We start from the raw sequence: 15,106 nt of genomic DNA, 5'->3' as shown, positions 1-15,106 counted from the left end.
CTGACAGCTATTTCTATAATGGGACACAATTTAGGCAGTTGTTACTGAATGTAGCTTAAATTATTGCTGAAGATTCCCAAATATTTTGCCTTAGAAAATACTAAACAATGCCTCAGCTGTACCTAATACCAACTCTCTCTCTCACACACACCCCCTTTTTTTAAAGGATCCAGGGCTTGATTCTATGAGCTCTTGTCCTGACACAGCAGCTCATAGGATCCAAGGCAAGACCTTGTGCAGTACCTGCTCCATCCCTGTTGAAGGCAAGAGGGAGCAGGAGTCACACTTGCTGCTCATATGGCACAGTATCTATTTATACAAAACATTTGCATCCCATCGAATTTCACTAGCTAAGATGGCTTAAACTGAGGGTACCCAACATGGTACCCAGATGTCCTTAGATTACATATTCCATCACCCCTGACCATTGGTCATGCTGGCCAGGGCTTCTGGAGGGCACCACATTGATTGCCCTTGTTTAAATAAACTTCTGTTATGCATCTCAGTGCTTGAGATACTAGAGCAAGTCTAGTTTACATGGGCCTCTGTGCCCCACAACTGTGACTGCACAGGTTTTTGCGATACCTTAATGTAGCACAAAGTGGCATTCAAATTATAAGGTCATTCCTGAATGGCTTTTCTGTCACAGGTTTGTATTTCATTCTTCCCACTCAATCGTGAAGCTTAGTGGGCCAGTCACTGTCCCTATGCATACCCCATCTCACATGGTTGTTGGGAGGATATATGGGGAGGGGGAGAATAATATGTCACCTTGACCTTTGTGCAGGCAAAGTGGGATATAAATGCAATAATAATAGATAAAAATACTAGAGGTGGGGCAGGATATTTAAAATAATACCTATGGCAAGAAAACATGATGGTCTTAGTTCTTCAAATACTGCCGGTCAGTGGGTGCTTACCCCACATTTGCCATCATTTTTCGCCTGCAACAGAGAGCCATACCTTTTCAATTCTATTTTCCTGAGATTTCTTAAAATAGATCATGGGGATCCCAAGCTCTGATGCAGCGATCCACTGAAGGGTGGTACGCAATTCTGCGTCAGGGCACTCTGGTTCCAGGTCAAAGTTGATCACCAAGAGATCCTTTTGCCCATTGGCTGTTCCAGTGGATAAGCCAGAAGCGCATTCTGAGGAAAGAATGTCACCATCATTTTCCCAGTGCTTGCAGGCAAAACAAAATGAGCACCTGTTTTACGACATACAACTTACCTTCTACCTTTTCTGGCATTTTGCTGTGGCGTGTGTTTTCTTCTATTAATTCACTTAAGAAACAAAAAGAACAAGAAAATATTATTGTATATAACTTTGTAACATGGTCTGACATCCATTCATGAAAGCTGAAATGATTTCAAGAGGGTCCTGAGACACTAGTTTGATTTATACACTTAAGATGAACTTGCTTTTGGGGTATGTGTATCAGCATTCACACTAAGGGATCTTTTATGTTTTCATTATTTGCTACCAAAGTATCAAACTCAAAGCCCTTTGAAACTCTGAAGTATCTTGTAAAATCTCATTAGTCACAGAGCCTTATGGATAGGAGACTTAAGCATCAGTACTCAGTTTTAAGGCTATCAAGTTGATATTATTTCAGAAAATGTGTATCTACCCCCTCCCACTGTATTGCTCAGGGTGACTTGCAATAATTTTTAGGAACATTGAGAATCAAAAACGCTGTGGGGATCTTCCCCTCCCCCCCAAAAAGGAATTCTGGTTCTTTCCCTTTCAAAAATATCTATGCAGCTGCCAACCAAACCTAGAGCAAAACCAATGGGAACCTAAGAGGCATCTAATCTGGTCAACTCTTGAACCAAACTGGGCCCACTCCAGATTGGCTCGAGGCAGCTCCAGATTCTGTCTGAAACTCTGGGAAGGCCATTGCCATTGTACCATGAAGCCATAATGGTGCTCTCCAAATGTTAGAGTACAATTGCCATCAGCCCCAGCTTCGGGGTGAACTTGGGACATTCTGCATGCAAATCATGTGCTGTGCCCCTGAACTACAGCTCATCTTATTCTGGGTTCACAGACCTTAGGGCAAGCTCACTAAGGTCTCTGCCACTGCCCAGAGCCCATAAGGAAGTCTGTGAGACCAGCTTTGCCCAATCCATCGGTCAGAGACGCAACCTTGCATCCCCTCTCCCTGCCAGAAGGAATTTTCTGATTCAATGCCTAGTTTCCTGGGGCTGGATGTCCAAAGGAAACATGTTCTGGCCCTGGTCCATTAGCTAGAAAACTAAAGGTTGCTGGGCTGTGCATGTGCGTGAGATTTATAGTTACATCTATATTACAACCTGTTGTAAATCATTTGAATGAAAGGTGGGGTACAAACAATCGAAATAAACACAAATGTGCTGCTCAACCAGGGCCCGTGTTTGCTGTAGGCAGTTGTTTATATCAGAAAGAAATGGCTGCTTGCCAGAGATAGCAATTACTGAACCTGTAACTGAAACTGCTGGCTTCTAACATTTCAGGGGGGAAATTCACACCTTGCGTTTGCAACAGTATATTTAGAGAATGAGGGCAAAGTGCAGCTAATTTGCACTTTGGAGCACACTATGAAACCAAGTGTGAATGTGGGCAACTGGAAAATGTGGACACCGCTTTATGGAAATAATTGATCACCACTTAATGGAAATAACTAACTTTGTATTGTAACCATCACTGATGGGAGTTAAAGTGGCAGCAAGAAAGGAGAGCAGCTGGATGAATAATGGAGGCACAGGAATCGCTTGGCACATTCTGGATGATGTGAATGGTTTTCAGCTGAAATGGAGCAGCACTTCCCAAGATCAGAGGTCACCTTAGCAGCTACTTACTTAATTGTATGAGAAGATGGCATGTTTTCCTGATAAATTTCCAGGTCCATAATGCCAAGACTGCTAGTGGTACTGCTGTTGCCATTGCTGACGATGCAAAAATTTAAGTATTAATGCCAGTCTGCACCAGCATGCACTTGAAGACATTGTTAAGCAAAGCGGCGGACAGAGCGGCTGCTTTTCTGCTCCTCAGAACAAGGGCACACAGTTCTTGTCTGACTCAGCAATTTGTTACCAGCAACACAAAAGATGGGGACGTATTTAGTCAAACAATACACAACAGTTACACATCTACTGGTGCTATGAACTGACAGAGAAAGAATCATTTCAGCTCAGAGCAAAACATGCTATGTAAAGTCTCGTTACATCACTTGATGTCTCATCACTTGACGATTGGCAGCATGTTGTCCTGAAAGTGATGTCAGGGGACGTGAACATTTGGTGGTATTTGAGTCATAATGGCTGCTTCACATATATGCCAATTATCACTTGATACTGTGTCATCAAGTGGTTGCCATATTTATATAAAACCCTAAGATTCATCACAGTGTAGCCAGAGATAATGTTGAGTACACTTATACCTTTAAAGTGCTAAATGGCCTTGACCCTGCATACCTGAAGGAGTGCCTCCACCCCCCCATCGTTCAGCCTGGACACTGAGGTCCAGCTCCAAGGGCCTTCTGGCAGTTCCCTCACTGCAAGAAGTGAAGTTACAGGGAACCAGGCAAAGGGCCTTCTTGGTAGTAGTGCCCGCCCTGTGGAACACCTTTCCATCAGATGTCAAGGAGATAAACAAGTATACAACTTTTGGAAGACATCTGAAGGCAGCCCTGTATAGGGAAAAATTTTTAATGTTTGATGTCTTGCTGTGTTTTTATAATTTGTCGTCTCTTATTGTCTCTAGCCTCAAACACAAGATTTTTTTTTAAAAAAAAATCAATTTATTGCATTTATATCTCATCTTTTTCTCCAAGGAGCTCAAGGTAACATACATGGTTCTCCACCTCTTTATTTAATCCCCACAACAACCTAAGAGGTAGGTTAGGCTGAGAGGCAGTGACTGGCCCAAGGTCACATTCATGGCCAAGTGGAGATTTGAAGCCTGGTCCCATAAGCCCTACACTGGCACTATAAACAGTACACCCACACTGGCTGTGAGTCATATCATGCAAAGATTGAAAACAACAGTGGGATCTCAATAGCGATTTTCAACTCATTTATGACTTCTTGGAACAGATGACCTATAGTAGTGAGATCTCAACCAACTAATGGCTTTTAGTGGTGGTAAATCTGGCAATTATGTTTAGGCTGCAGTGACAGCAGAGATTTAGATCTGAGTAGTCAGAAACACCTGATGAGCAATGAGGCAAATTGCCCAAAGAGAACTGGATTCTCCAGGGCTTTTCTCATTACAGACTGAGTAGTTCTACTGAATCCAGTTTCAAGATCGTAACAAATCTATATGGACCTACAGTTTCCATCTTGAAACTGTACTGTTGGTTCTAAGAGCTTGCAATGATATGATAATACTTAGATGTTAGGAAAGAATGAAAGAAGTTCTGGTACAGTAATTTGTCCAGTCCTTAGTTTTCAATCGTGTCCATGCCAATAGAGAACGAGAACTCAATACAACAGTGTTAGATGTAAATGACCCAAACGACAGGCACAAAAAAATGTGCCTGTTCAGATGGAACTGACAAATGAGCCATGATTGACTCAAATTAGCTTCTCAGATGGTGTTATCCTTGCAGGAACAGGAAGTGATTGCTTAGGGTTGGGTTGCAATTTCTTTCCATGGTTTCCAAATACTTAATGAGACCTCCTGCAGCACTGTATGAAAGCTAGTCCTCTTTTGGACACACTCAAGCTACATTCATTCTGAGCCAATGACAATCAAAACGTTTATGTTGGTGATTATACCCCTTGCAGCTCAAAAGGGGCATGTGGTTACCTCATAGATCTCTCGCTGAGTTGCAAATAGCTGCTTGTATCCTCAGGATTGTCCTCGTCATTTGCCAGCTGGCACCAGCTGCTACCTGTGCTTTCGTCACTGCTGCTGGGAGGAACTGGAAACTCTTCCACTGCTTTGGCCTCTTTGGAAGCTTCAGGTTCAGGATCACTGCGTATAGTCAAGCTGATTGGGGAAAGGAAAGGAAATATTCTGATAAAGCAAGGAGAAATCTCTGGGGGAATTCTTCCTGCTCCTAAGCACCGTTGTATCGGTCAACCAAACCACTTGGACCATTCTTTATTTTATTTTATTTTTTGCAAGTCATGGAACACCACCAGCTAATAGATTTTTGTTGCCTTTTTGATATTAAAGGGGGCACATATATGGAATTTGCCGCCAATGGGGCTGGTAAGTTGCAACATTGCACTGCTGCATCTTCTGATCCTTCCCTTCTGGTCCCTGTCACCCATCCTCCTTCTACATCTGTTGTCTGGCACAATCAAAGTCCAATGTGCTTCAGTGGGCAGGGAAAAGGAGACGACTAGGGAAGGAACATAGCATAAAGCAGGAACATTATTTCTTGCTGCATGTAGCCGAGCTCATCTTTAGAAGTTCTCTCGGTAACAATGCTTGCCCTCCAATATCTAATGTGCGGTGGGTGGTGACTTGAGTATTTCCATAGTCTTAAATCTGCGCACAGTATGAAACCTAGAGCTCTTTAGCCTTCACAAATCTGTGTGATTTTGGAATTCAAAGAAGAAATGTGCAGGGCAGCACACCTCAGAATCCACAGCCGCCACCAGCTTATTGGAAAAGGGATAAATGGATAATTAAACTTAATATAAACTACTGAGTAGGGATCTAGTCATAATGGAGGTCCAGTTAAGTGGTAATTGTATATAGTAGATGATTTCCAATAATAACAGAGTGTCTGCCCAGCCAGATCTTTACAACAGGGGAATGTAACAGATTATTTTGGCAAGGTTGAGGGGCAGAGATTATGCTCCAGATTACAAGCAAAATGGTAGAGCAAAAAAGTATGTTTTGCAACCTGTGCTCATGCACTGAGTAGCTATATGGCCCATCATAGCTTCCCTTACAGTACAATTTTATAATGTCTTCTCAGAAGTAAGCCCCATTGAGTTCAGTGCTTCCAAATAAGTGTAGGATTCTAGTATTCATGCCTTATAAACATGTGTCATATGTAGTTACAGATTCTGTTATGACATTTAACTTTTTTTTGAGTGGGGAGGGAGCATAAGACATAAGATATGCAAATCTGCAAATTAGGTCCTTAGATTTGAAAAGCGTAACTCAGCTTTAAGGGGTACAGCAGAATAGAGATGGAGGGAGCTGTTACATGTGTGTGTGTGTGTGTGTGTGTGCCTACATTTCTGCGTATGGGGAGATGTGTGGAGCTCCACAGGTTTATCAGGCACAGGGGCCCATGCTTTCAATCTGCTTATAAAACTTACCTGCTGTTTGTTGAGGAATCCAGGTGCCTTCCTGAATATGCTTCTGCACGTTTTTGTTTGCTGAGATACCCCTTTGGTTTCCCAGAGGCCACATTAACTTCTGCCAATGGTTCTGAGACTTCATCAAGGACTTCTCTTTGTTCTGTTTCTATCTGAATTAAAGGCACTTCCCTTAGGCATACAGAACAGCTTGTATGGTTCGTAGGAAAAAATCCAGGGGATGAAGAATGTGTTTTTTTCACATCTAAATCTATTCTGTCTCCTATTGGTTTACAGTTTTTTTGCATCCCTATTGGGACATGTCTGCTGTCTGCTGTGTGATCTCTGTTTGCAGAATCTTGGTGATGGACAATTAAAGTCTTCCCGCTTTCAACAATATTTGCAGCTAGCCTGTTTGCATACTGTTGAACATGCGGTGGGGAGTCGTGAGGATGCTGGTCAAGCTCTGAAACTTCCACGTCATTTGCTATTATTTTGTTCTTGCACATTAGAGCTTTGATGGAATTTGCCCATGTCTCATGAATCAGCATGTCGGTTGCCTGATCAGTCCTACATCTTTGGTACAGGTAAGAGTCTGATTTGCAAAGCCCTGAAGAGGAAGCCGTGCTGATTGGCTCTACACTTAAAGAATCCCTGTGGCCATTGCGAGAGAAGCCATCTAATGAATTTGCTTTGATGGGCACATTCACTGTTAGCCTAGAAGCCAAGCTTCTGCTATCGGGCACTGAGGACTGTCTAAAACAAAAAGGTGAGCGTTGGGAAGGAGGTAATAAATTGCTACTCCAGTCCTTGGCACTCCTAGCAGAAGACACATTCTCTCTATTTTCCTTTTCAATTTCCCTCAGCATATATCTATAAAATTCTTCTGTTATGCTTTCTGTGCTGGACTGTTTGGATGGGCAACTTGGCCTCACATTGAGGTGGCCATTTTTCTTGGCAACTTGTTGCATTGCAGAAGTCAAGATGTTATTTGCATTCTTCCCAGCATAGTAGTCAAGCAGTAAATCAAACTCTCGACCTTCGTTCTCCATCTGGTTGACCATAAACCTTGAAAACTCGTCCGTAATGCTCTCACAGCTGGACTGTTTGGAGACAGAGCTAGTCCTGCTTATTGGCTGCCCTAAAGTGTTTGTGAGACCCAAAGTATTCGCAGACCCTTTGGAATCGGAGTCCTCCTCCGGGATGCTTTCACAGCTGGATGCGTTGACTCTGCTCCATCTGTCACAGTGCAGTCTATTTCGAGGATGGTTTGGGCTTTGCCACGCATTATCAGCCACAGAGAACTCAGCCAAATTCACAATTTTAGCAGCTACTTCACTGGCAAAGCTATTGCATGGATCCGGTGTGTCATCAAGGTTAATGGATTCGTCCACCACTCTGTTCATAAGCCTTTCTTTCAGCTCAGGGTGCTCATCCGTTTTCCTCTTGATCTCACTAAGCCTGGGCGGCCGATGCTTTCTCACGACCGATCCACTGGACTGTGCCTCCTTCTTCCTTTTCATGCTTCGGCATGACAAAGCTTGGGGCATCAAATATTCGCCGCCTCTTTTCCACGCGCAGAACCAAGGTTGCTTGCCGTTTGAATTGTCAAGGCAAATGGCAGCAATTTCTGTTGCCATAGAGACCACTGTCTCTGCCAATTCCTCTGCAAAATCTGCTACGCAGTATTTATCTGCTGGATGCTTCAACTGTAGCAGAGGTTGGGAAGGCAACAAACCCTGATTACCCAATAAGGAGAGGCTCAGTTGAGCTTCATTGTGCCATGTGGCACCACACATAGGCTTTTCATGACTTTCTGTACTTGGTGCAGTGTTGGAAGGTGGACGTTCCTGAATGCCATGTCTGCATTCATTGGCTAGTGTTGTGTCTTCTCTGCTGGTAAACGACCGGAGTTCTTTCTTTGTATGATTGCTGCTACTGGGATGTATGGACTTGTAGCACTCTCTTGCAGTTCTTTTCAAATACCTTTTTTTGGGAGATGCTTTTCCAGAAGGTGAGCTATGAGCATTGACCCTAGGTGGTGAAGCTGCACGAGGTGTGACCGATTCCCGGGTATCCAGCACAACGTCCCCTTTGATGTCTTTTGTTGTGGGTACAACATCAATGTTAGGGCTAGTGCCACAAAAAGTACTAGGAGGCTTATTATCAGAGTTGTCTGGAGATGGTTGTAATAGATCATTTGTAGAGTCCTTTGGTTGGCTCTCCATTGCCTGCCAGCTAAGATTATCTTCAGCAAAAGTACTTAAAGACTCAGTGAGTTGTGTGACATCGCTCATTTTCTTACAAGTGAAGTACAGCACATCAAAAAGCAGCTTATTTGCAGTTGCAATAAAAACATCTTGGGTACTGAGGTCTACGTTGCTTTCAGATCGTGTGTTTAGCTTCTTCTTCCTGACCTCTTCCACTGAGTGTCTCAGAATAACATTGGACAAGTTCTGGGCAAGTTCATCAACAATCACTTCCTCCAAATGGGGAACTGAGGGCTTTGTCACAGCCTGGACAATTTTCCCATTTACAGATTCCATAAAGTCGCCTAGGTTTCTGTATGTTTCAGGCTTGGCTAACACTAAGGAAGCCTCTTTGAATAATGCTTGTGCAACGCTATTGTTCAGGTTCTCCATGCTGCTCCCTACAGCTATGCTACAGTGAAGAGTGATGGCTGCCGATGTCTCTGCGGCAGACAAGAGTCCTCCGGAGGCTGCAGGATACTTATCATCTTTCTTGTCACCAAGACCACAAACTGCAACAGCACTCGCTACTTGAGTCATGCCGCACAGGGCAGATGGGAACGAGTAATCCACAGGCGGGCTGTTACTGACGCCTTGGGGAGAGTTTTCCTCCAACTCTTCATTAGAAATTGTTTGAGAGTCTGCAGCTTCCTGTTCTCTTTTGAGCTTTTCTGCGGCATGAGGGCTCGATATGGTACCAAGGACTGTAGCGGCACAGGCCAAAGCCACTTCCAAGGCACTTTGGGTGCCTCCACTGTTGTCTTGCAACCAGTCTGCAGCTTCACGGGGACGCTCAACGTCAGACCAAGGACACAAATTTGGTAAGCTAGATCCAGGCCATTCAGATGTGTTTTCGGAGCCATCTGGACTTTGAACTATGACAATTTTGGGGAGTTCGTTCCATGGTCGTGAAGCCATCGCATCCTGTGCTGCATATGCAGCTGGAGTTAAGGAGCTACCAACAGAGATGCTGATGGCAGCCTCTTTGGTAAAAGTAGACTGAGACAACCTGATGAATGCGTCTTGCAGGACTGACTCTGCCAAATTTGTAGCAAACTGACCTGCTGTGGCCTGTTCATTTTGCACGGGAGGATTATCTGTTCTTTCATCTCTACAATCCAAGGTGTCTAAACGTACGTCTTGTTCTTCTGCTGCATCATCCAGAGAAATAATGTCCTCCTTGGTTGCTGCGGCCAACAACACGTCTTCCGACACATCCGAATTGTCCGTATCACCTCTGGAAGAGTCTTCCAGATCATCAGTATTAGAGGATGACTTAGATTTCCCAGCTATACCAGATTTCCAGTGCTTACTGGCTTTGTCCACAGTTCGCAAAATGCTGTCTTCGCCCTCACCATTCAAGTCCTCATCCGACGAGTTTGAAATCCTAGCAGGAGCTGCGCTGTCTTTGTTAATACAATTCGCTTCCACAGCAAATGGCGACCTGGGATTTTTGCACTGTAAGCTTTCAAGTCCTTTCCCTCCATGCTTTTTGAACTCTGCTGAGGACTCGGTGACATTCAGTTTTTCCTGACCTGGAAAATGAAAAGCAACACGTTAGCCTTTAGAAAACCAGCCACCGTGTCCTGAAAAGTGGACATGCCAAAGTAGCATGAAGAGGAAGTGTGCAATCACCATGTATAATGACCACATTTTCCATCTCGCGAGCAATGGTATTTAACGGCACGAGGGATTTTGGATCTTCCTCTAATTTCATTGCTTTCAAGCGGCAATTAAATGTATGCACCAATTGATGCCGAGTGCTATTTACATGAGCACAAGCCCTTATGTATTTGACTGCGCAGACTGTGACAGATTCACTTTCAGTCAGCTAGATTTTACCGTTTTTATATTCATCGGCCTCACTCTCATCTTCGAAGTGTTCGGAAGCTGTAAGAAAATCTTCTTCTATTGAGGACACGGAGCAGTTAGTGTCGTCCTCAGGCTTTAAGATGTTGGCCTCGATGTGCAGCTGCTTCTCCTGCACAAGCTCCAGCCCAATCAGAAACTTGTTTATTTCAAAGATGATGCAGTTTGTGCTGTTCTTTCTGTTTCCTCTTGCACACTGAACCAGACAGACATCTGCCAGCCAAGAACACTGGAGGGAGAAGAACAACAACACCCAAATTCCAGTGATGCAACTAAACAGAAAATAAATAACTTTTTATCATAAAAATTCCATTTTCTCCTAGCTATGCTCCGCAACAAAACATTACCACCAACACCAGCAACATTTTAAGGCTGTAATCCAATGGACGCAATGGACTCACATGCACATAAAGGAGCTTTTTCTTCCTTATCTGTCTCCTCTAGTCACACTGCACACCCTCAGCATCAGCTCTGGAGGGTTAGGAAATAATAGTCATACCTCGGTTTAAGTACGCCTCAGTTTGAGTACTTTCAGTTTAAGTACTCCGCGGACCTGTCTGGAACGGATTAATCCACTTTCCATTACTTTCAATGGGAAAGTTCGCTTCAGGTTAAGTATGCTTTAGGTTAAGTATGGACTTCCGGAACCAATTGTGTACTTAAACCGAGGTACCACTGTACCTAAAACTATATAGTTATTAAGTCTGTATGTGTGAGGGTCTGCAGAAAAGGTTTTGTTTTTGTGTTCTCTAACATCCATTTTTCAAAATACAGTGGTACCTCTACTTACAAATTTAATGCGTTCCGAATGCACATTCGTAAGTCGAAAAAAATTGTAAGTCGAATCCCATAGGAATGCATTGGGAGAAAAAATTCGTAAGTTGAAGCAACCCTATCTAAAAATTCCTAAGTAGAAGAAATCCTATCTAAACCACATCCAAGATGGCGGACGGAGCTCTATTCGTAAGTAGAAACATTCGTAAGTAGAGTTATTCGTAAGCAGAGGTACCACTGTAAATGAATCTAAATATGTACTGTATTTGTATTCCCCCCCAAAGACGCCCATGGTCTTTTTATACACGAGCGCCTCTGTACACTAGCTGCCTAGAATGCATCCTGCCGTATTTCTGGCATCTTCCCTTTGAGCATCCGACACTGAGGCATTCCCAAAGAATGATTGAACGTCCATACCTGGGGTACATCAAAACCAGCCTGAAGGCTCCCTGAAGTCAATCCGCTCAGCAGGATGATTTCATTCTCTTTGGGAGGCTGTACATTCATAGAGCTGATAAGCTTTGGGAGATTTGGAGAGATACCGATCAACCTCTGAAGCACAAGAAACATGAGCATGAGAAGCGAACCACACTTCTCTATATAGCCATGCTATCACACTGACAGTAGGAGCCCTTATCAAACCAAAGTTGCCAGACAGGTAGATGAATACATGGCACAGTACCCTGGATGAGCATCTGGCCCCTTTACTCCTTGGCTTCTGTGTTCTAGTTTACATTAGAATAATAAGCTTTCCCCCCAATGCTTTTGTAGAGTGGCCATGTTTCCTGCTTATCAGAGGACAGTGTCTATTTTAAGGTGTCTTCTCTTTGAGGACAGTCTGATTTAAAGGTGACAAACCATAAAAAAGAGAGCAGGAGCTTAGAAAATGCCCACCACCACGAGTTAGAAGCAGACTCACAGGTCACCTGGTATGCTCCCACTATGCTGAGAAGCATTGTATTTCTATTTGAATTGCAGTAATTATTTTTTAAAAGATTGTGCCAGCTCCACAAAATGCATACGCTTCTGCCACCAGTTCTCACATTACTCAAAATATATGAATATTCTACACGTACACTGAAAATATTTGTGTAAAATGCTTTACGTAATCGGCACCTGTAACTTAACACATCACAAACTGTTGCAACTTTAAAATGTGATGGAATCCAACAGGCTAAGCCAGGGGGTAGCAAATACTGTGAAGTTCAGATGTTGTTGGAATGCAACTCCCATCATCCCTGATCAATGGCTATGCTGCTGGAGTTGAACAACATCTGCTGTGCATCATTATTATTATTATTATTATTATTATTATTATTATTATTATTATTATTATTATACTGCCCTATACCCGCAGGCCTCAGGGTGGTCCACAGAATAGAATAAAATCAAAATATAAAATCACAAGATACATAATCAAAATAAGAACAACAGCAACCCAATACCCCCTCCCCCCCCAAAAAAAACATTTTAAAAAGACATAGGCTAAACCTTAATGTCATTACATAACTCCACTGCAGGGGACAAAGGCTAAGTTACTATAAACCTACAAGATTACAAGGTATGGGGAATGTAGTTGTCGAAAACGCAAGGAACTGCAGGGCATTATTGCTTAGAGTTCAGTGATGGGAGTGCTTAGATGCAGGGAATAACTACAGGGATGATAAAGGACCTGGAAGATATATTTAGCAGAGATACAGTAAGTTTTAAGAAGGAAATCCTTCATGCTTTTCCAAGGATTTTAGAGGGCATCAGAAAGGAAAAAAAGAGACTGCACTGTATCCTCAGAGTGTCAGACAGGAGTAGGGTTAAATTGCAAAAGTAAAATAATGCTTTAGCCCAACTATTAAGGAAAGTTTTAACCATAGGAACACTTATGCAAATGAACATATAGTATAGGTATTTATGGGATCTCCTTCCTTGATGTTTCCCACCAGGACACCCTGGAGAGTCATCTGATAGGGATTGTTCCTGGGGAGAACTGCTTCATGATGGGTAAAGGCTTTTCTTCTTCCAGAAATGCTCATGTTAGAAGAGGGTGATGCTACCCACAGCCTCTTTTGGTATGGTAGATGAATGCAGAGCAGCCTTACCACTAGGAGAAAGGGCTCCATGGACAGAGGGCTCAGCTCCTCCCCACTCCATACAACGACCAAGTCAAAGTCATTGTAAATAAATTCTCATCCTTGGGCTATTTCTTGAGGTCAGGTTAGTTGCTTCCTGCTGTAGCAAGCTTCTGAAACTAAATGGGTTGCTATCACAGAAAGGCATTGGGTGTTGTGGCTTAATGTAATGGCTTGGGCTAGATTGCACTAGGGCAGAGACGGGGAACATGTTGCCCTCTAAATGTTGTTGGACTCCAACTCCCTCCAGCGCTAGCAAGCATGATCAATGGTCAGGAATGATAGGAGCTATAATCCAGTAACATCTGAAAAGCCACAAGTTCTCCATCTGTGGACTAGGGGGTTGGAACTGCTTTCTTCCATTTCTGAGTCTCTGGCCTAATTCAGATTTGCATCTGCTGAGTGCCTCTTACCACTAGTAAGCCTGCAGGTAAGGCTGTTATTCTAGGGAAGCAATGGTTGTGCAATAGTGGGAGGTGTAGTGGGTCAGTGATGCTCATATGACCTCCTGACAGCTGTCATTGCTGCTTATCAGGAGGGAAAGGGAGAGGTGGCGCTGAAGTTGTTGTGTATAGATTGGCTCCACCAGTGTATTGGCAGCACATTGAGCTCCCCACCACCTCCCTCCCCTTCTCCTTCCCCGTAGGTAGCAATGACTCAGCTGTCAGGAGAGCCCCACCACCAACCCTGTACTGTCTGCTATTGTGCTTGTGTGCTTCCATATGAAGGTTGTATACATGGCAGTTTCAAAACAGTGTTTCTATTCCCCCTCTCAGAGGTGGGTAGCGGTTCAGACATCTCTTCGTCTTTCTATTGACTTTCCTGTGAGTAGCAAGAGCTACTTCTGCATTTGCACACGTTGTGTGTATTAGCAGAGCACTTGCCTGTTTCATGAGTTCATCACTGCAGTTACCTTCATGGGCATCCAGATTCACAAAGCAAACCTGCAGTTGGAGAGGAAGAAAGGAAGGAAAAGAGCAAGTAAGATTCTGAAACTCCCACAGCAGAAGTATCTAGGAAACTATTCGGAAATAAAGCCAAGGTTATTTTTTTCCCCCTAAACAATTTGTGCAGCGTATCAGCTTCTGCCATGAAAGAGAGGATTGTCAAAGGTAAGTGGTTCATCACTTGGGGGAATCACGCTGGAAAGAAATAAAGTATTCAGTTAAACTGCAACATAGAAAACCAAATTAGTTTTATTTGTTTGCATTGTCCAGTGAGCCTATCCCTAGGATATTCCAATACCCCCGTCCCCTCCCCCCCCAAAACCCCAGAAAGCACTCCTTGGATACAGAGCAAGTTCAGTTCTCATTGTGCTGTACTTTCTTGGGAAGGGGCTTTCCCATAATAAGCATGCTAAAGCTGGCCAGTTTATGGCCCACTGCTTTCTTCCTTCACCCTCCTACCATTGCAGTGTTTCTAACGGGCTTCCCCCCCCCCTGTTTCTTTCTTTCGGAATTTGGAAAGTCAATGATGCTTATACTTCCCCTTAAGGGTATCCTTATACTCCTTTGCAGGAGAATAATTAAGCTTGCTCTAAAAGAGCAAATTACACAGAGAGCTGGAAACACAACTTCAAAATGCTTACAGTGGAAAAAGTCACTTTAGCAAACACATGAATTGGAGAAAATGGAAGAGTTTTGTACTTCAACATCTAAACCCTCCTCCCATTATCCTTCCTTAGCAATACACTGAATGACATTATTGGATGGCCATCTGTCATAGATGCCTTAGTTGAGATTCTTGAAATGCAGGGGGTTGGACTAGATGACCCTCAGAGTCCTTTCCAACTCTACAATTCTATGATCTATGAAATACCACAAATGAAAAAGAAGTCTCTGTATAC

At 43.4% G+C, this 15,106-nt stretch overlaps 1 protein-coding gene across 3 annotated transcripts in view; it reads right to left on the bottom strand.

Moving 5' to 3' along the window:
* The window catches only part of SPHKAP (SPHK1 interactor, AKAP domain containing), an 81,484-nt gene that overhangs the window by 5,859 nt on the left and 60,519 nt on the right, over positions 1-15,106 (bottom strand). For 2 of the 3 annotated variants that reach the window (XM_035133407.2, XM_060274525.1), the window contains exons 4-10: positions 14,145-14,204; positions 11,555-11,689; positions 10,337-10,592; positions 6,267-10,029; positions 4,792-4,974; positions 1,231-1,283; positions 964-1,148 (exon numbers count right to left, since the gene is read on the bottom strand). In XM_035133407.2, the coding sequence (XP_034989298.2) occupies positions 964-1,148; positions 1,231-1,283; positions 4,792-4,974; positions 6,267-10,029; positions 10,337-10,592; positions 11,555-11,689; positions 14,145-14,204 (4,635 nt within the window). Of the gene's footprint in view, positions 1-963; positions 1,149-1,230; positions 1,284-1,333; positions 2,928-4,791; positions 4,975-6,266; positions 10,030-10,336; positions 10,593-11,554; positions 11,690-14,144; positions 14,205-15,106 lie in introns of those variants that run through there. The other variant, XM_060274526.1, reaches the window with a different exon arrangement.

Source organism: Zootoca vivipara, chromosome 5 (assembly GCF_963506605.1).
Source record: "Zootoca vivipara chromosome 5, rZooViv1.1, whole genome shotgun sequence".
Taxonomy (NCBI): Eukaryota; Metazoa; Chordata; class Lepidosauria; order Squamata; family Lacertidae; genus Zootoca; species Zootoca vivipara.
Note: the sequence above shows the minus strand (reverse complement) of the source record. Positions and strands in the feature narration are given on the sequence as shown.